Source organism: Momordica charantia (genome assembly GCF_013281855.1).
Source record: "Momordica charantia cultivar OHB3-1 chromosome 11 unlocalized genomic scaffold, Mcharantia_2.0 BLBB01000011.1, whole genome shotgun sequence".
Lineage (NCBI taxonomy): Eukaryota > Viridiplantae > Streptophyta > Magnoliopsida > Cucurbitales > Cucurbitaceae > Momordica > Momordica charantia.
This window is the reverse complement of record NW_028275159.1, coordinates 18,380,389-18,402,622: the sequence shown is the minus strand read 5'-3', so window position 1 is coordinate 18,402,622 and position 22,234 is coordinate 18,380,389. Positions and strand designations below refer to the sequence as shown.

Sequence of the window (22,234 nt, the reverse complement as noted above, 5' to 3'; positions counted from 1 at the left end):
CTTAATCTTGGATCGTTGGAGCTCATGATTTGTAGGTTCATAAGTCCCCTAGCTAGTTCATATAGGAAAAAACTTGAAATAATTTGAAGGAATAATTCGAATCTTTCGAATTAGGTTAATCATATGAGATATGATTAAGTAGTTGATATATGATATCAATTGAGAAATTTGGTCAAACTATTTAAATAGGATTTAAATATTAAAATTATGAATGCAGATTCATAATTGGAGGCATGGATTTAGTCAAACAGTCGGATTTTGAAAAAAGTAAAATAGTTGACTTTGACCCGAGAAAGTCAAAGTTTGACTAAGAATATTAAAATAATGTTTTTAACCAAGTTGGTGGAAAATTCCACTAACGAACATTTAAATAATCTAAAAAAATCCACTTTTTGACACTTAACCATGGCATGCATGAGTGGAGCGTGTGTTGTAAGCTTTTGGTGAACTTAAACATGCATTTTGACACTTAGTCATGCCATGTATGTGTTGTGAGCTTTTGGTGAACTTAGACATGCAAAAGTTGCATGTATTTTGCCTATTTAAGAAGACATTTGTTCAAACATTAAAAACTCTTGAAACCTTTGGCCATTTGATGTTTTTCAAAAAGCTTACATAACTTCTTTTAGCTCCATATTTCTCTCAAAATTTCCTTCTCTAAAAAAAGTCTCACCACTCTATTCCAAGTCTTGAGAATAGCTAGGAAGACCTCTTGGTGGTCCTCATTGGAGCTATTTGAAGAAATTTGAAAAACTACAAATGGATGTCATTTTCTTTACGTTCCTCTAAGCATCATAATGTATGATCATGCATGTTCAATCGTAGGTTGTAATATGCATCTAAATTGTTATTTTGATCCTTGCTCGCTTCCGCTGCGCATGTATGTATATTTTTCATCACCCAATGGGGGGCGGGAATGGGGAAAATTTTCCCCACCACCACCTAAATCAAGGGGAATATGCACCCCGTCCCCATTCCCCGTTCCCCGCCCCCCTGTCATTTTTGTAATATTTATATATATACACACACACACTAAAATAATTATATTGTCCTCTTTATATATACATGTACTAAAAAAATCATGTATTCTTATCTACCCATCCACTTAATATATATATTTGAGAGAATTGAACCTTAAAAATTAGCAATTAAATAAAAATTTCTTTAAGAAAAAAATATTTATTGAAAAATAATTTAGAAAATAAAAAAGAAACGGGAAAAAATTATCCATGGAGAACCCGATCCCCACGAATTCTCCAGAATCCTCACCCCAATCCCTGTAAAATTTCATGGGGACTTAAAAGGGGGCGGGGACGGGAAAGGGAAAAACTTCTGCGTCCCCGTCCCATCCCATGAACATCCCTAGTCGAGATGTTCCTTCTCTAACCTTGACCATATCTACTGATTTTATCTAGATTTTAATCTATTAAAATATAGAAAGTAGTTGGACTTAAGTAGATATACCCCTTAGATTTGATTCTAAACGACGCATTCATGTGGTTGGTCACACATCTATTTTTAATTTTTAAAATATCCCTAAAATACGGGGCGACAAAAAACAAGTTTTTAAACTTAACTTTTGTTCGTTTTCCATCAATCAAAGTCCCAAAATCAGGACAAAAAGACTGTTGGACTTACCTTCCTTAAACAACTATTGAAGAGGCGGCTGGAGTAGTGGACAACGACTGTCGGTCGACAGTTCATGGGTGGTGAGTGGTGTATCGAGGCGGTGGGTGGCAGATTGGGTCAAAATTGGAGGACTTACGAATCTTGGACAGTGAGTGGTGGATCTGGATCGGGAGCAGCATATCAACACTGCTAGCAGCGAGCAACGATCGATAGGACTCCGGACAAGAATGGGACGACATGCAGCATGTGAATGGAATGGCAGATCTGGTTTGGGTGAGGCGGAACGAGCGATAGATCTTGTTTGGATAAGGCAGAACAGACGGTAGATCTTGTTTGGGTGAGGTAGAATGAGGCGGTGGGCGATGTTTGATGAGACTTGATTAAAGGCTAAAAAGAGTAGGTTTACATGCTTAGTTGGGAGTTAATTATGATGAAAAATGTATGTTTAAGCATATATTTTAGGGAAAATGTGCGTAATTTGTGATTAGGGACTTTGGAATTCAATTATAGATAAATGAAGGCTAATTTGTGTAAATATGCTTATTTTGTAAGGAAAAGTGAAGATTGATGATCAAAATGCGTTAGGCACATTGCAGGACCACAATTTCTAGCTTACTAGAGGAATGAGCCAGCCAAGTTACTTTGAAAGTTCCAGCTTCACAATGCTTCAGCCACATTCGATGCCTAGATTGTCAAAACGGGAATAACAACTTTTGACCAAGTAATTGATCCAAGATTTGTTATTAGTTCCTAAAATCTCTACAACCTTATTTGGCTCCAATCTCCCATGCATTTCTCAACATCTTGTTACCTCCATGACCTATAAAAGGAGAGCTCCCAAGCATCACTTGAACGCATCTCATTTTTCCATGTTTTGCTTTTTTCTTTCTAATTCTTGTCAACTTTAGCTTCTAAGTTTTAATTCCAGTTTCTAAGTTTTGTTCTTCCTTTATTGTTTTTAAAATTATTTTTCGTTTATTTTTCTATTTGATCTAAGTTTGTACTTTCCTTTCCATTTCAATGAAAATCTACTTTCAAAATTTGATTTTGAAATATAGAATATCAATTTTTAAATTAGATTTAAGTGGTTTAAATTCGATTTTTCATTCATTGTTTTATTAGATGCAGTTGATTTCCTACGATTAAGGTCAATTGTTTTTGTTATTTGTTTTATCAAATAAATTCCTAAAATTAAGCATATATATACATAATATGTTACATGAGTATATTGATCTAAAATATTTATTCAGAATTAAAAAAATGACATTTAGTCATTTATGCAATATCTGATATGTTTTATCATTTTCTAAAACACATTATTTATTTTGGTCATTTTTGCACTTGCCCATTATAAAAATTAATATATATTAATATTATTAGATATAATAATATAAAATATTAAAATACTAAACGAGGTGGGTATGGGATAGGGAGACCTCCCCCCATTTTTGCCTCGTTCCTGTCAGGGACCCCGATTAGGATTCTTGGTTTGACCCCCGTCCCCGATCAAACCAAGAATTTTCAGACTCGACCAAGTCAAGTACCCACAGGGATTGGATCCCACAATTTTTATTTCCAATGTCATCCATTGAATTAGGCTCATCACTTGTCGTAATGATCTGTTATGAGCATGAAGGTACTCCCTAAACTATTGAACATAGAGCATTTCTACTTACATAATGCATTTCAACAGCAAGTGCGGACGATGGAACACCTTCACAACAGGCTCTATCTCATCCTCAACTTCATCATCATCCTCATACTCAGAATCATCATTGTCGTCAACCATCATATATTCATCCTCATCCTCACGTAAAGTGAAGATTGAGGGAAGGGACGAGTGGCTCTGATAACACATAAAATGCTGTTTTTTATAGCACCGTCTGAACCTGTTGCCACTCACTGGCTCCATATCTCCTTCCCTTTTTCTCAGCCCCCTCGGAAAGCAATATAGTTATACACCATTCACCGTAATAGTGTGGTTCATCGTAGTCTAAATTGCATGGGACCACATTATCCCTCAATGGGGTTATTAATAGGACAAAAGATGAGGGACAAACACCATGGAACGAAGAATGACTAGGAATCGATGGAATAGAAGAATAAACATTTTATCTTAGGTAGTGTGGACAAGAAGGGAATGTTTGGCTTTGGGGATAGAAGAGTATATTTTGTGAGTTGCTACCACTACCCACTATCGTGGCTTTCCTTTGGTATTGTTGATACATACAATGACACTTGAGAGAGATGTGGAGGGTCACTCAAGAAAAATCTCAAGGCTAGTATCATCAAAGATAAATATAATTAGGTACTTGGTACTGAAACTCCAATTTATACATACATTATATGACAAGGTTGAAGTGGTCAGGATCTATTCGAGTAAGCCTAAACATTGCATTTAGAAGGTCACCATATACGTTGTGTTTTCATCAACGTCCAAAACTTTTATAACTCTACCATAGTAAACAGTTTGTACCTCATTTCACTAACCACCATAACTCACAAACGAGCGAGACATTCAACATGAAAAAAAAAATCAAGGAAAACTTATTACTTTTAGAATCGAAAAAGTTAACATACAAAACTCGGGCGAGAACTATGGTGACCTTGCCCGAGTTTCTTATAATTATAAGCAACTCAACCAAAAATAATAAGAAACTCTCAATTTTAAATAGAAGATACAAAAATTGTTCTAAAAAACCATTATAGCAACATTTTTATGAATTTTAATTTGGTGGTTTATTTCATCACTCCGTAACAGAAATCAAAAAAGAAAATCATAATACTAAAAAACAAAAATTGTAAAACAATAGAAAGCCTACCTCGTTCAAACTGGTTTTTCTATTTTTTTCTAAGGAAATTGTAGATTGATAAAAATGTGATTGCCTTGACCGGTAAAAAAAATTTATTCAAAGCAGCTATACAAGAGAATGTTTACGTTAAACATTTTTTGTTCTCAGAATTAATAATGGTAAGCACAAATTGGTGGGAGAAAGTTAATACTTTCATGTACAGAAGTTGGTGAGTAATAAATTTATGGAATTTATTATACTCCAAACGAGTTTATGTGGTTACTCGCCTGGGTGTAGGGTTTGTTTGGTGGTGGCATAAATGTGAGTTTTAAATGCGACTTTTATGCCTTCTACTCGGGCAAGGAAATTGTAACCCCGTCCGTGTATTTTAAATGCCTAAAGTTTTTAAAACCCTGGCTATGGAACACCATTTCGGGGTATTTTTGGGGATTTGTAAAAACCTAGCGAGGGTTCTTTGAACACGCTCGAGTTCTACGACCTCATCTTTTTGAAAAATTGGGGATAATATGGTAAATTCACTTCGGTTGGTGTGTCACAAAACTGATTTAGGTTAGAGAAGGTGTTTTCAAAAGTTAGGACATTTGAGCAAAATAAAAACTTTTTGAGTCATTTTTATCAATTTTCCAATCATTTTCTTGTTTTCTACAAAGTAATTCTGTTATCATCTTGTATAAATACCTATTTTCAGTTTCATTAACAAGACGAGGGTGTTAAATTAGTTAAGTTTATAAAATCATCATGGTATCAGCGGAGACTTGACACACGTCCTCCACGTGCTATATTTTGGGTTTTCTTTTTTCGCGCCCTAATGGCATCTGAAAGTTCCTCGTCAGTGAGTTCTTCAATCTACAATTCGATCGCAAAGCCTCTCTTTCAAAGATCTCCATGTGTTGCTGAATTCTAAAGAAATTGTGATTGAAAAGCAATCTAAGGCTAATGATTTATCCTCGTGTACTCCAGCACTTGCTATGATGGCCAATTTTGCTAATCGAGGTCGTTGTGGTCGATGTCGCTATGGTGGTGGCAGTGGCTGTGGTTCTTCATATTCGACTACTTTTAGCCCTAATTCGGGTACTGGATTGGTCAATCTTTTAACCTTAATTCTAGTGGCTTTAATCGGCCGTCTCGTACTAATTCTTTGAACTCAAACTGTGTTATATGCCAAATCTGTCAACGATATGGTCATATTGCTCTGGATTGTTATCATCGTATGAATCATGATTTTCGCGGCCGCCATCCTCCAGCACATCTTGCTACACTTGCTGCTTCATATTCGTTTAAAGCTCATAATGCTCCGTTGGTTTCTGCTCAACCGACTTTTGGTTCTCAAGTGTGGCTATTTGATTCTAGTTGTAACGCCCACTTGACATCTGTTCTTGCCAATCTCACCATGTCCACTGAATATAATGGTGAAGCACAAATTGCTGTTGGTAATGGCCAACCATTGCCTATTACTCATACAGGTTGAACTTCCATCTCTACTGGTTCTTTTTCATTTGTTATTTCCAATCTTCTTCGAGTTCCTCATATTTTTGCTAATCTTCTTTCAGTACATCAATTCTGTGTTGACAATAATTGTGTCTTCACTTTTTATGATAATTCTTTTACCATTCAGGACAAACTATCGGGTCAAACCTCTTCTATGGACCTAGCATAAATGGACTTTATCCATTGGTCTCTCTGCCGCCTGATAAGTCTCTTTCTTTTAATGCTTATTTAGCTATCAAATCTTGTGACCCTGTTTGGCATGATCGCTTAGGGCATCCTAATAATGTTGTTCTCATTTTCGCTTAGGGCATCCTAACATGATTTTGGTGGTCTTACACATATTTCTCTTTTGAATCAGTGATAGAGTTTGTTTGGTTGGTTTTTGTTAACTTTGAAGGGAAGTGTTGGGAGGGGGGTGGTCTTACACAAACTTTGTTGAATTTGGAGTGAATTTGATAGAGTGTTGTGTGCATGTTAAGACTTAGTGAGAGTAAGTTTTGTGTATTTGAAGTTTGTTTTAATGAGTTTTTATTGACATTGAATGAAAGTGTTTGGGGAGGTGGTGCTGTTATATTTTTACTTTAATTTTTGAAATTTAATTTAGTTTGAATGGGTTATAACAAACGAAAGTTTGAATGCTTAATTCGTTCACAGTTAGAATGGAAGTTTGTTAACATTGAATGGAAGTGGTGAGTTTATGTCATGTGTTAACTTTGGATACTTAGTTTGAATTCATGACATGTGGAGTGAGTTAGAATGGAAGTTTGTTAACTTTGAATTGAGGTGGTTTGTTATTTTGTTAACATAAGTTTATTTGTTATTTGTTTTTTCAGGTTCGTATGATTTCTCTATCAAAATCTTTTGGAAATTTTATAAAATTTCATGAAGTTGATGAGATGAGATTTCTTAGAACATGTTTAAGTTGTTGATTTTGGAACTTTATAGAATATAGGTTGTTAAATTACTTTGTATTGACTTTTTGTACTATGGTAAAACCAATGTTAGTTTAATATAATAAATTTTTATATGCAATTAATGAAAAAAATAATATAAATATTGGGAAAAAAAAGGCATATAGGCGACGAAATAGATTTCGTCACCTAAAGCCTGCTTTGGCGACGAAGTAGAAGTCGTTGCCTAAACCTGCTTTGGCGACGACTTCTGTTTCGTCGTCAAAGCAGGCTTTAGGCGACGAAACTTTTCGACATTTGTTTCGTCGCTAAAGCCGTCGCCAAAGGTTTCTTCGGCGACGACAGTCAAATGTCGTCGTCAAAACCATCTCGCGACGGGGCAACAACGACGAAGTTGGTGACGGATGATTTTTGTCGTCAAAGGCTTTTCGCGACGAAACTTTTCGACATTTGTTTTGTCACTAGAGCCGTCGCCAAAAGTTTCTTCGACGACGACAGTCAAATTTCATCGTCGAAACCATCTCGCAACGGGGCAACAGAGACGAAGTTGGTGACGGATGATTTTCGTCACCAAAGGCTTTTAGCAACGAATTTAGACCCATTAGCGACAAATATTTTCGTCGCCAAAGATTGAAATTCTTGTAGTGGTTCCATCAAGAAGAAGGGATTGACTATTATGAGACTTTTAGTCATTGTGGTTAAGAAACCGATTGTTCGAGTGGTTCTTTCTCTTTCTGCTCATTTTGATTGGCCTCTTCGGCAGTTTGATGTCAAGAATGCTTTCTTGCATGGTATGCTTCAGGAGGAAGTTTACATGCAACAACCTCAAGGCTTCGTTCATCTTCAGTATCCTAACCACGTTTGTAGGCTTCATAAGTCTCTTTATGGCCTTAAGCAGGCTCCACATGCATGGTTTGAATGTTTTACATCTCAATTGGTCTCTTGGCTTTGTTGCCGCTTTATCTGAACCATCACCATTTGTTTGGAATGTTGGTGGCTCTATCACCTATTTGTGACGATGTTATGCTTATCGACAATGATTCTCTTTATGTTGATTCATTGGTGCTTCAACTTAAGAAGTCTTTTGATATGACTGACTTGAGCAGCCTAATTTATTTTCTTGGTTTGGAGATCAAACGACAGAGTTCTGAGATTTTTGTTAATCTTGTGTATACAAGGGATCTTCTCTCTCGGTTTGGAATAGTTGATGCCAAACCTTGTTCTGCGTCGTGTTCAACTAGTCCTTTACATGTTGATTCACCACTTTGTAGTTCCCCTGATTCCACTACTTATCGGAGTATGGTAGGTGCACTGAATTATTTGACATTCACTCGTCCTGATATTTCGTTTGCTGTCAGTCGGGTTTCACAATTTATGCACTCACCTACCATTATTCAACTTGTGGCTGTTAAAAGAATTTTGAGGTATCTTCGTGGCAACGTTTTCGCACTGGTTCTTTGATCTCACTACTTTTTCTGACTCTGACTGGGCTAGTAGCCTTTTGGATCGGCGTTCCACCACTGGTTCTATTATTTTTTTTGGGTCCTAATCCCATCTCTTGGGTTGCTAAGAAGCAGACGATTGTTTTCTCGCAGCTCGACAGAAGTTGAGTATAGCGCTTTGACTGCTACTACTGCTGAAATTTCTTGGGTTTCTTAGCTGCTTAAGGATTTATTTATTTATGTTGGTACTCCTACTTTGTTTTGTGACAATAAATCTGCCCTGCAGCTTGCTCATGACCCTGTGTTTCACGGCCGCACGAAGCATATTGAAGTTGATCTTCATTTTGTTTGTGAGGCCCACTGCTCAGCAACTCGTAGATTTGTTTACAAAGCCTCTGTCCGCTGATCGTTTAGCCTTTTTACGTCGCAAACTCGGTTGTAAATTAGAATTTGGTCGAATTTCTCGGTTTACAGAAAATAGGTAATTCGGTCGAATTACCTGTTTGACAACCAAAAAACGATTGTAAATTAGAAACAGAGGTTCAAAATTATAAAGGGTACGAACAGTTGGGAGATGTAAAGGCCAGCAATCTGTTACTAGACGGGAAATTGAATGGGAAATTGGGGTTTTCTGGCTCGCGAAAGAATATGAACCTGGGTCGGATCCAAATACGATACGGGTCGTGTGAGAGAAATACAGGGGAAGCTTCTGGAAGTGGTGGATCTGAAGGTTGGTAGGGAATTTGAGAAACTGAAATGAAGACATCTTTTTACTGTTCTTATTGTTGCGAGTGTTGGCGACGGAGGCTGTTTGGTGGCGAGCTCTAAACGCCAAAACTCTATGAGAAAGGTAAAAGCAAGAAGATGATTACTAACTTGGATATTTAGGAATTTTACAATTTGAAATTACCATGTAATGTTTAGTTCATCTTAAAAAAGGGACACATCGTCATTTTGTATACAGCTTATTTTGGATAAAATACACTTTTAATCTTTGAGTTTGAGAATAAATATATATTTAGTCCCTAAATTTGGAAAAGTGACTGTTTGAGGTTATTTTGACCGTTAGTTGACTAACGAAAAAATGACGTGACATGAATGAGTTGACAAATTCTCTTATCTTCTTCTTCTCGAAGTTTTGATATTCTTTCATTTATGAGTAATAATATAGAAGTTTGAACACATGACCTCTCGCTTTGATATCATGTTGAAGATGAATAAACCATCACTCAATTCAAAAGCTTAAGTTGGATAAATTTAATTGATTTATGAGTAACTCAACAGTTTCCTCGCCCATCGAAATATCAACCTTAACCTCGAAGTTCCATCCAATCTCGCCGGTTCTCTCTCCCAGAAACCTGCCAGAGGTCGTCGGCAGTGGCGAAGATAGAGAGGAAGGCTTTGTTGATGTGATCTGTGGTTGTTTTTTTGGGCTTTGGGTGGTCGCCAATGGATTTGCCGATGAGGGCACGCATATTAAGATTAAGATGCTTCTTTTTTACTCAGATTTATGTTCATTTATTGAGATTGATTGTCTGATATTTCTTCGGTGGATTTTCTGTTTGGACGATGAAAAAATTTGTGTGAAAGAAATTGAAGGAAAAAGTTGCTGAAAGTTGTGATTATGAACATAGATTTGTATGGTTGAATTTGAAGTTCATTGAAAATTATATCAAAAGGAGTTGTTTTTGAATTAAAAACACAGACTTAAGACTATTATTTTGGCTGCTTCTTTTTATTTTTACTTGTCTCCCAAGTTGTTGCGAAGAAAATGACGGAATAGAGGGGAATAGAATTGGAGAAGAAGCAGGGAGACGAGAGGGAGAGAGGAGAGAAGGGATGCGAGAGAGGGGAAGAGAAAAAAAAGAAAAGAAAAAGAAATAAATTGATAAAAAGAATATAAAATTATTTAATATTGCCAACTCATTTAAAATTTACCAATTCATTTATGTGACGTTATTTTTTTCGCTGGTCAAAGTATTATATAATCTCAAGATTCATAGACCATTTAGAATTATTTTCTAAAACTTAGAGAGCAAATTGACATTTTTTTAAAATTTAACATTTAGAATTATTTATTTGGACCTAATTTTTAAAATTCAAGAATAAAAATAATAAAAATAGATGGCCAATGAATACCAAAGATGAATTTTTACTCCAAAGTTTTTATAATTAAAAAAGAATATAAAGGTCTAAAGAGTAAGAATTACAAAATCAAACTTTGGGGAGAAAGAAGAAGCGAAGAAAGGCCCCCGAAGGAATAGCCTAGATTCTCGCTCAGTTTCGTACCAAATCAGACACGGCCATAGACAGAGCTTCGAGCTTTGAGACACACAAATGGGAAGCAACGACACTCCCGACCCTTCCAATTCTCGCAAGTATGGCGTCCCTTTCTACGCAGCCGCGTGGATTCCTCCCACTTCTGTGAAATCGGAGGACGAACCTCCACCATCTGAAAATGATCCAAATCAATCCGGTGATGATGACAAATCTCTTCCACCGCCCCAGACCACCGCAGTTGATTACTACGTAGCCGCCGCTGGCGGTGGCGGTGAAGGCCGGAGTGGGATTTCCAATGCCCTCATCCTCGCTCATTTCGATTTTGAATCCCGCTCGCTCTCTGATCAGCCTGTAAACCCTCTCTCTCCATTCTTCTATAGTTATTTCTCGTTTTCTCATTTTTAGACATTTTTTTTCCTTGTCGGGTAAATGTTACGTTTGCTTTATGTTATTAAGTGAAGCAGAAATGGAAGTCGAGTTATGGTTGATTCTCTTGCTCTATAGGTGCTATATGCTGTCTTTAGATCTACGATCCTGTTTGATAAGTGTTTCCCAGTTATTTTCTTTCACGTATATATAGAATTTTGGACTGGGTAATCTTTCGAGAATCTAAGGTGACGCTTGATTACATTGATTTCGCCATTTCAGTATGATTCGGAGGCATAATTGTCCCTTACACTCTTGTGGATTTGGTTGACTCGACAACTTTTTCCTTGACAAGTATGAGACTATTAGGTGTAGAGGCTGGAAATGAGATGTTTACTTGCCAATCCCCTTTTGTTGATATTGGAAAATCATGAAGCTATTCCTAAAAACTTATGTAAGATTGGGAGCCAAGTGTCATGAAAAAATCATTTCTCAATGTGGACTCTTATACGTACTGGAGGTATTAATACTTGATAAGATTAAGAGAAAGCATACCCATATGGCTTTGCCTATTGGGTCTCGTGTTATGTTTAAGTTTGCTATGGAGTCTGCCAACTGCCAAGTTAGCTATGTATGTGGAAGTGTTGGAGGTTCAATTTGACATTACCAATTTTAATGTTACCAACTCATGGGCTCTTCGTGGAGCAACAAAGGAGAACTTAATACCAACTTAAGTGAATTGTGTTCTAGGCTTGCATTTTATTAACAATGGCCATCCAAAAACATTTGGAAATTGCACGTCATAGTTTTACCGTTCTTGGTCACGATGATATTATGCCAAAGAACTTCATCTTAAATAGCCTATAGAGCCTCATTCTTCCTACCAATATTGCCTAATCCAAGGCCACTTAAGTCCTAAGGCATAGGCATAATGCTCCATCTAAGAAGGTCACTCCCCCTCTATCTCAGCACCTCTTGAGAAAACATCTTTCATAAGCTTACTTGAAATCTCTCATAATTTCTACCTCCTTGATCCTTTGCCACTTTAATATGTATGGAATATAGAAAGGAAAGGGTAGGAATGTTCACTAGCATTGCTTGAACCAAAGAAGTCTCTTCCTTGGGAAAAGCATACCTTCGTCCATTTTTGTAACTTGCTCATCACCTCTCCATGGGATTCTTGATATCACTAATCTTCGAATTACCATCTAGCAGCATATTGAGGCATTTTGAAGGCTACTCCCCATTTTGTAAATTGCTCATCACCTTCTCCATGGAATTCTAGATATCCCTAGTCTTCGAATTACCATCTAGCACCATATTGAGGCATCTCAAAGGCTATTCCTCAACTAGCATGAATAGCATGAGTAATACCTATCATCTCTCCCAAAAATTGGCTCAAAGTCTTGATTTCCTGAAGAGAAATGTAAATTGTCATTCGTGACCTGCCAATGTGAAAACATTCACGAGTGGACTTTTCCTAAAAAGGCTAAGTTTATTTGGAAGTGTGCTTCAAGGGCTCTCCTATGGAGTCTATGGCAGGAAAGGAATTCTCGCATGTTTGAAGATAAGTCGACTACTTTTGGTTTTTTTTTGTAGGAATGTACAGTACACGACCTCTCGGTGGTGCATCACTTATAGTAAATTCTTTTGTAACTACAACCTCTCCATATTTATGAACAATTGGGAAGCGGTTGTTTAGTTTGTCTGGTGGGGTTCCCTCTACCCCAGCCTCTAGTTTGTTTCTCTCTCTTTTTTGATCAATACAGAGATGTTTCTTAAAAAAAAAGATCTGCAAATGTGAAAACCTTCAACAACTTCAAACTTCTTTCCTCTATCTAGAAGCCGACTCAAAAAATCTTCCAACAAAACAAAAAGGATAAGCCATTATGAACAATAATTTGCATTAAAAGTCCTTTTCATTTGGATCAAGATCACTGCACATATGCAAGGTGTTGTTGGGAGCTCTTTTTCCACCAGTTTAATATTGCTTGGGTCTTTGCTTCAGAGGTTCTAGATAATCTCTCTTCGTTGCTTTGTGGAACGGTCTTCTCTCCCAAAGTTCGTCCTATTTGGGTTAGTGCCATCAAAGCTTTGTTACCAGAATTTTGGTTTGAAAAAAATTATTTTTAAGGGCAAGAGTAGAACTTCATTTGAAGCTTCAGCGTAGCTAAGTTTAAAGCTTCACAATGGTGCTTTCTTTCAAACTATTTGTGAATTTCTCTCCTCTTATATGTTCTAATTGGGGAGTCTTTATTTTCCCTACCTAATATTATTTTTTTGCTTTAGTTTGTATCATTCAACAATCTTTGTTCCTTATCAATATCAATGAAAGATTCATATCTTCTTAAAAAAAAAAAATCCAGTCCCTTTCATTTTACGAAAATTTCATATCTCAAAAAACACAAAAAGTTTGCATTAAGAATTCATTCAATAATCTACTTTCTCTGTCACCTGCTGATGTCTTTTTTGGGGAGAATAGCATGCAAAAACGGCCAATCAACTATGTTATCAGATTTCTCAAGATCTAATTTGACATCAATTCCTTTGTCGTTTCCTTCTGTTCTTCCACTCATACATACCTTCTTTTGCAAATGAATGGAACTGACAATTTTTCTATTAGCTATTACCATCAAATGCTACATGCTTAACCCAAGCCGTGGAGGGGAGAATTGTATTGTTGGAATCTTTGAGATATATTAGGATCATGTGGAATGGTTTTCTCTTTGGAAGTTGTTAGCTATACTTTTGTACTCTCTTTTCCTATCATTTTGCAATACACTGATAGGCCCCCTATTAAGCATGCGTATGTTAGAAAGAAGAGGGCACATGGTAATTAATTGTGCGTGGGTGAGGTGGGTTAGTGGTGGGCCCAAGTTAGTTAGTAGGGCTTTTTGGGTATTTCACTTGATGTATATAACGGCTGTACAGAGGGAGAGAGTTGGGTATCTTTTTGGTTAAGTTTTTTTTTTTGAACAAGAAACAAACTTCTCATTGAATTAATGAAAATGAATGAAAACTTCTTTTTGGTTAAGTCTGGGAAAGGTTTTGGAGAGGTAGGGAACTCTCATTTTTCTCCCTTGGTCCTGTAGCTCTCTTTCTGTTTTATCAATAATTCAGGAGTAGTTCCTATCATACACATAGAACTGCTTCTCAGTTACATTTTCTATAGTTTTGTGTTGGGGAGCGGTTTCCTCTACACCTTGCCCTTAGGTTGTTCTCCCTTTTGTGATTAATACACTTCTCTAAGTTTCTTATAAAAAAAAAAAGTAATCTATTCTTCCAGGTTGAAAAATATGGAACTGGTTCCGATTTGCCTTACAGAATGGCTGTTCATCCAGCTGGAGATGGAATTATTTGTTCTTTGCCAAAAAGTTGCAGGTATACCATTTCCTTTGTTAACTCCACTGCAAATTGCTATGAACCAAAGATTGTGGATCATTAGTTCTTTCTCGGATAAACCTATGGGCAGTCTAAATCTCAATATACTAATAACTATTTTAGCTAGGTATGTTTTATGCATGACAAACAATAAGATTGGCTGTTTTATATCCATATTTCTCATGTCAAGGTCCTTCAATAAGCACTATTTTTATAAATTTGGGTATATGATTGGCTAAGTTGTCAATTAAGCAATAATATCAAAGTATAGTACTTTCAGAATTGAAATAAATTTCCCAGTCTATCATCCCAAAATATAATCAGAGTTTTCCTCAAGAGAAGTTATTGTCAAAGAGTATTTAACTGCAGTGTGGAGTCATATCCTTCGGTTAATTTGATTGAGTCATCTATTATATCATGGTGTAACTTGAGAACTGTCAATTTGTAATTTATATTGTGCTCTCTTTTATCCAGCTTTTTAAAATTGGATATCAAAAAGGATGCTGGAGTTCAAAAGCTTGGGCTAAAACTCTCCCAGGAGGTGCTTAGCCAATTGGAAGATGTTGGACTGCAGTTAGCTTTGGCATTTAACAATGAAGGTTCTTTGCTTGCTACTGGTGGTGAGGTAATAATTTCCCTATTTTGATTAATTTTTCTTTTGGAAAGGAAACAACTTTCCAGAGCTACACACAACTAAAAGTTTGAGAGGGGGGAAGATAAGGGATTCTCCCAAAGAACCCAAGGGAGCTTACAAAATTCACTAATTCTGGACCTAGCATGCGATAGCTTTTCGTCAATGAATTTTTTCTTATAAAAAAAAAGAAAAAAGAAAAAGAATGTCAATAGCTTATGCATTTCTCCAAGTGATTGCAATTTTTTTGATAATTTTATTTCTTGCAACTATTCCAACAAAAGCCACCAACTTATTTGTGATTGCAATTTTTTTTAACAGTTTGGAATTATTTCTTTTACAGTTTCATCCTTCAATAATGCTCCCACTTATTGATAATTTTATCATACACATTTTTTTTTTCCATTGGTTTGTTTACTAAACCAAAGGTTTTGTGGAAAATTTTAGGTGGTGCAATGTCTTATGAGTTGCAGCTAGGGAGAAATCTTCATATTCTTTAGGGTGGTTGTATTTTTAACCATGAGTTTGAGCTTGGGCTATTTTTTTGTGTTCTAGTTCTAGATTGGCCTTCTTGGCCAACATTTTCTATCATTATTCTCCTTTTGACAAATAAACTAATTAGAGAGCTACCAACCCCCCTCCTTTTTTTTTTTTTTTTTAATGAATGAGCTCCTTTTTCTTCTTTTTTTTTATATATATTTTTTATAAGAGACGAAACTTTCATTACCTAAAAGAGAGAACACACCAGTCAGTTCGTGCTTATGTTCAAAGAGGGCATTAGTTTCTGAAGTCTGTCAGCTGTTTTGAGCCTTTGTTTTAGAAATATCCACGAAAACACCTTAATTTTTTAGGAATTTTCATCTGCCATATGATTCTTTCATTCCTGTGTTGTACCAGCTGATGATTAAGTAATAAGCTCAGGAATAAAAGACTTAACGGAGAAGGTTTTAGTGCTCTCCAATGTCTAAACTTTTATGTCTTCTCGATTGGTCGGAGCATACTCATTTAGCAGAGAAGATAATGCAGCCCATTCAGACATCTCCAGCTCCATAAAATGTCTACAGAACTTCAAATTCCAGCTGCCTTCACCCCAAACTTGAACTATTATTAACTATTTTGAGTTTGCCACCCTATAGAGCCTAGGAAAGGAGGTGAGAAGTGGTTCATTTAGTATCCACTGATCTTCCCAGAAGCGAGTTTTATCTCCTTTTCCAACCTGTCTTGTACCAAACACCCGATTTGACAGGGGAGGAGAGGATCTTTACCCAAGGTCCTTTAATCTTCATTCCACCTTTTTCTGGTTATGAAGAATGACTTATACTCCCCTTTTTATTCTTTGGATCCTTTGATAATAATTTTATACTTCTCCCACCCACCCACCCGCCCAAACGAAAGCCAGACCTTTCTGTATTATTGGAAGGATTGACCTTATTTTGATAGAAATAAATCAAAAGTAGAATAGACAGACAGCTAAAAGATTTATAGTGATTCACTGAATGTGGAAAGCTAATAGAAACAAAAAGTAGAATAGACAACTAAAATTAAAATAACATTTGGGGAAGGAACCCATTCTTGGTTGGAAAGCTGATATTTGCTGGCTTTTAAAAGTCCTCAAAATGGCGTTCTTCTCAGTCACAAAGTACCAACCCCATTTCACCAAGATGGCCGAATTCCTTGTAGCAAGACCCCCAATTCCAACTACACGCATAGAAATCTAGGAGGTGCGGGACCAACCAAGTCTGAGCTGGAAATTGAAATTTAAAAGAAATCTCATGGAAGCTGAAATTGAGGATTGGGTTCACCAAAATAGCATCCTTGAAAGAGTTCGACTAAATAATGACGAAGATGATAGAAGTTGGAAGCTGGAAAATCAGGGATTTTCTCCACAGATCAGCTGAAGAAAATCTAATTAAAGGTAGCAGTAGCGTACTTCCCTACTAAGCTATGCAAAGAAATTTGGGGTGGCAAAATCCCAAGAAGATTAAATTCTTCCTTTGTCAGACTGGTGGAGGGAACCGACACCAATCACAACGGACAGAGGATGAGCCCTAATATCTATCACCCAACAGGTGGCTCTTACACAAAATAGTAGCTGAGACTGTTGACCATCTTCATCTACTATGAAACTACTCCTAAATGGTGGCATGATTTTACTCCAAAGTGTCAAAATTCACTGGTGCTTTCCAAGGGATATCCATGATGATGCTTTAGAGCAGCATTTTTGTGGAACATTGCTAAAAACAGGGAAGATTTTATGGAGTAATGCAGTGAAGACGGAAGTTGGGGTCAGATGGAAATGAAAATCTTTCAGGAAATCAAAGTTTCTGATGGCACTTTTTGGGATAGGGCTGTTTTTCAGCTCCACTGGAGCTCTCTTTTTGCAGTTCTTCATTGTAATACCCAATCATAATGTTATTTATGTCAACTGGAATGTGTTCTTGTAGTCCCGTTGGGTCTTTTGACGACTTCTTGCATCTATTTATATACTTTCTTCATTAGTGATAGTTTCTTTTCATTTATTTTTTATTATTTTTTAAAAATTTTTAAGCTTCAACTGTGTTCTGTCATTTTGTTGTTTTGCTTATTATTATTATTATTATTATTATTATTATTTTTTGCATATATTAAAGTGCTATTGGATGTTTGATTATTATCTAGAAGTAGCTTGCATTATAATTCTCTGATTTTAATGCAGTACAGGACGGTAATTTAAGGGTCTTCAAGTGGCGTAGCTTGGAAATTATTCTCAATGAGCCCAATGCTCATTCTACTGTAAAGGACTTGGATTTCAGGTCTGCAATGTTCTAACTTCTCAATAGCTCCTGCATATGTTAGATAATATGCAATACTTGTATGTTTTTTTTTTTTATGTAAACTTCTTTTGTTTGATGAAGTTATGGTGATGGGTGTCTTTATATTTTTGCAGTCCTGATGGTAAATATCTGGTCTCATTAGGTGGCCCTTGTAGAGTGTGGGATGTGACTTCATCAACAGTTCTAACTGCTCTTACAAAAGAAAATGTGAGCAAATAGTTGTTTTGTTATTTGAAGACATAGTGATTTTAATGTCGTATTATAGGCACTTGCATCTATATTTGAAGAAGCTCTTTAAGGTATGCCCTTAGATATTTCAACCCATGCGTGTGTCATTGACCACTAACATTGACTTAGTATATGATTCTTTCTTATAGGTCATATGTTTGGGGTGGGGTGGGATTATTTTGGTCTTTGTGGGGATTTATTGTTGTATGATTGCGCTGGGTGCTTTTGGAGACTTCTGTACTCATGCTTCCGATGCATTCTCTTATTTTGTAAAAATAAACCTGCTTGATTTAGAGTACCTTTTCTTGGGACCAAGACCAAGACCAAGACTCTTCATAGTTCATAGTGACAATGCATGGTAGAAGTGACACAATTTGTTTATTTATTAATTTTAATCATCGTGGTATCTAGCTGTAGCCCAATAATCTATGAGAGAGAGAAGCATGCCCCACCACTTTCTTCCAAGTTACATGAAGAAATTTCTTCTTTAAGCTTTCTATGCTCTTCGCTCACTGGTTTTTTTACCACCACCATTCCATCCAGATGTGATCTCATGCCGTCAACCACCATGACAATATTTATAATTCGTATTTATCGTTATTATGATTTAGTTACTTGGTGTGGTTTGCAGGATGAGGTTTTTATCTCATGCAGATTTTCTTTGACCAACGACAGTAATATGGTTTTATATATCGCTGCAGTGACTGGTAAAGAGATTCCTTTGAATTGAGTTTGCCCTATAATTCTACTATTGATCTAATCTTGTTGAGGATGTATTGTATAGGCAGAGGTGGAAGCATTATAACCTGGAATACAACCACATGGAGGAGAGTAGCCTCAAAGCTCATAACTCGTGATAATATTACTGCATTCAATGTTTCAGCTAATGGAAAGCTCCTTGCCTGGTACTAAAAAGTGGACTTTTTCCTCTTGAAAGTGATCTGCTATTGTGATACTTGGACATTGTAATCGTGCTTTCTATTATGATGCCCATGTTTAGAAACTTCAAATACTATTAAAATGGGAGGTGAAATAACGACTTTCTCCTAGGTATTCTTACCTTGTAGGCTTATATGTCGTGTTGCCCATGATTTACTTGGGCCATTTATAGGTTGCAATGTGACATTGGTTACTTCACCTAACTCAATTGTCGAGAGAATAAGCCAAATATCTACTGCTCTACCAATGATAGTCATATATGATAGACGTCTTTAAGTGATAGCACCCCCTACAAAATTGCCATATTTGAAATATCTTATTATTTGTGCTATATTTGTAAATATGGCGAGACTATTTTCCAGCCAATTCCCCTTACAAATATATAGTTGAAAAATGAATTTGGTCACCTGGGAGGAAATCACTGGAGCTCTTAAATTTTCATGTCTTATGGATGAGAATCCTTGTCAATTGAAACTGGGTTGTAGCTAGAGGAACTCGTTAAAGCCCTTAAAAGTTTATCTTTATGCATAAAGATGCTTTGGGAAGTTTGGCTAGATAGGAGTGATGCTTTTTTTTTTTTTTTTTTTTGGTAATGTTATTATGTACAATAATATACTTATAGCTTAGAACTGAATTCCAGTTTCATGAGCCTCGCTTATTTGTGTTCCTTTTATCTATTAGGCTTTCATTTAGGTTAGTGCTCAACCTGACTCAATTATTTCCTCTTAGGTTAATTATCTTTAACAGTTTATCCCATATGGAAGTCCAAAAGGTTATTTGAACAAGATTAAGGTGAAACTAAAAAAATGGTTCTGATACTCCTTTAAAGCTAATGTTTCAGTTGTAATTATTCTATCCCCAATAAAAAAGTGATACATTCTTTCTGTTACCTTGGTGGCTAGGCTACTCTTGAATATGCATTACTATTATGTCTTAAAGTTCTCAACTTTTTTATATATTTGACTGAGTTTCTGCTTAATTATTGGTATAGTGGTACAACTCAAGGAGATGTTCTGATCATAAATTCAACCAGCATGCGAGTTCAAAAGATTGTTAAAAAGGCACACCTTGGTTTTGTTACTGCATTGAGCTTTTCTCACGATTCAAGGTTTCAATCTAACGTATCCAATTAACACGATAAGATACCACCATTATTATATCGATTATCAAAGATGTCATTTTTTTTAATCCAGGGCTTTGGCTTCTGCATCAATGGACTCGAGTGCTAGGGTGACTGTAATTGAGGAGGAGGAGAAAAAAGGTACTTGTATCCTTGCTTTTCTTGTTTGATAATTCAAACATATATCATCAATTTGTTACCATCATTTGTCAATTGTCACCTCATGGTACTTGACCTTTAGGAACAAGATAAAGAATGATATCTAACCCCACTGCACCAATCATTAGTAGCAGGCTTATGTTTAGGAACAGCATGATTTTACTCTGGGCTTTTGGTTGAAGGATTTTATGTTGATTGGCTGGTCATGGTTAATGGTGAAAGCCATGATGTTCTTGATGCAGCCTAGACATGAGACAATTTTACTTGAATATATTATAAAAGAATGTCTTGTTTCCACTAAGGGTCTCTCATTGAACTGAAAAGGACAAAAGGAAAAATAAAAAGAGGAAAAAAGAAGAGAGATTGAGAAGAGGAATAAAAATGGCTAGATCCTCTAGTGCATCTTTGTGGAACCGTCTCGCCTTCTCTATTTGGGGTCGTTAGCCCCTCCTACGGGCACCTTGAGGTACCCTGCATTTAGTGAAGACACTATGAACCCTGATTTTGACATTCACTTTTGCAGTTTTAGGCTTTTGGCTAATAAAGTAAAAGCATAGGTCACACAAGATAAAGTAATAAAGAGAGCGGGTTAATCTCTCATTTATTTTCATATTGGATAGCGTTTATCCAATTGCTTCTGATTTTGGTGGATCCTTCCCTTATTCTTTTATTTTAACTTAAAATCGATATTTATTTATTCATGTTGCACAATGGCTAGTTACTTTGTAGTAAAAATTTACGTAGATGTTAGAGGATATCACTAAACCATAATTGATTTGCGTGCAGGAATGAGCTTGTGGATCATCATATTCGTCTTGCTAATTGCTATAGTCGCATATTTTAGCAAGAATGCTGAATTTCTTAATCTCGATCTTCCCAGTTTTTCTAGTGGTTAAACGAACGTGGACTATCGAAGAACTTATCAGAGATCACAATTTGACTTGGAATTGATTTTCCCATTCTCAGTATTTTTTATATTCAAATTCAAATAAGCAGTGTTCTGATTCTATCATATAGTTAAAGTCCCCACATTTTTGTTCATGTTTAGAAATGAAATCTTCTTGAATCTACTTGGTAAGTTATTTCCATTCCTCATCTCTCCCCTCTAACATTAAAGTATAGTCGAGAATATGGGATGATACGTTCAAATTTCAATGAATGTGTATGTTGGATATATTGTCAAAAAAATGGTTGATTGCAATAAAGATTGTCCAGAAAGTGAGTAGCTACCTTCTAAATATTGTATTCTATAATCAATTTCTCAAGTCACTTCTATATGGTATAGGTGGGTCAAAAACTCCAAGGGGCATGCACTCACAGGCAAAGACCAAATATGCAGAAAAGTGGGAGTAAATGAGCTTTTTGCCTTGATTTGAACGAAGGTCCTCGAAGTGGTTTTTAGGGCCCTATATTCCTATTTTTTTCGAAATTTGATTGCTGTCTCTAAAGTCCTTGATCGATTTTTTTTTGGAAGGTGAGATACTCATGTGTGATTGTAGATTCCACGATAGTTGTCGTTCTAGCTCGAGATATCTAAAGGGTTGGTCAATAATTAGTAACTTATCTCATAATTTAGAGGTTTGAATCTTCATCTCTATGCGTAATAATATTCGAAAATAATAATAAATAAAAAATCACATAAAGCTGACTGTGTTATACACTAGCTTCGATGAATAGCATACTTGATGCCTAAATACAAGAAAATAGATTATGAAGCATTAAGCATGGAAGACAGGAATAAAATTCAGAATGAGTTTGTCCAAGTTGCTAATGTGGTTAGCTTTGCTTGTTTCTATTATCTATTTCCTTTGGTACTTTAGTCTGCTCAAGTTCAAACCCATGCATAAAACAGCTCAGAAAACAAGAAAAACGATCAGTGTCGCTTCTTCCAATAGAGCGAATCAATTGTATTTCCACAAATTATGAGTGAATCAACGGTTGCAACGGTCGCATTCCTTCAACCTTCTAGATTGGTAACACGAATGGGTGCAACCCGAAGTAGGAAAATAGTTGGTCAGTTCAATTTGGTTAGAT

The 22,234-nt window shown here is 36.1% G+C and overlaps 2 protein-coding genes across 2 annotated transcripts; both read left to right on the top strand.

Moving 5' to 3' along the window:
* Positions 1-5,094: 5,094 nt before the first annotated feature.
* Positions 5,095-9,322, top strand: LOC111019640 (uncharacterized). The gene is made up of 4 exons (XM_022296040.2): positions 5,095-5,513; positions 5,687-5,905; positions 6,058-6,116; positions 8,570-9,322. Exons 1-4 carry the CDS (start codon positions 5,411-5,413, stop codon positions 8,687-8,689), a joined length of 501 nt encoding a protein of 166 aa, XP_022151732.1. The 5' UTR covers positions 5,095-5,410; the 3' UTR covers positions 8,690-9,322.
* A 1,163-nt stretch (positions 9,323-10,485) lies between these two features.
* On the top strand, positions 10,486-21,288 carry LOC111019619 (SEC12-like protein 2). The gene is made up of 10 exons (XM_022296013.2): positions 10,486-10,914; positions 14,216-14,310; positions 14,785-14,935; positions 17,642-17,733; positions 17,868-17,961; positions 18,614-18,689; positions 18,767-18,887; positions 19,913-20,029; positions 20,115-20,182; positions 20,987-21,288. The coding sequence occupies exons 1-10, from the start codon at positions 10,621-10,623 to the stop codon at positions 21,094-21,096; spliced, it is 1,218 nt and encodes a 405-aa protein (XP_022151705.1). The 5' UTR covers positions 10,486-10,620; the 3' UTR covers positions 21,097-21,288.
* Positions 21,289-22,234: the final 946 nt, after the last annotated feature.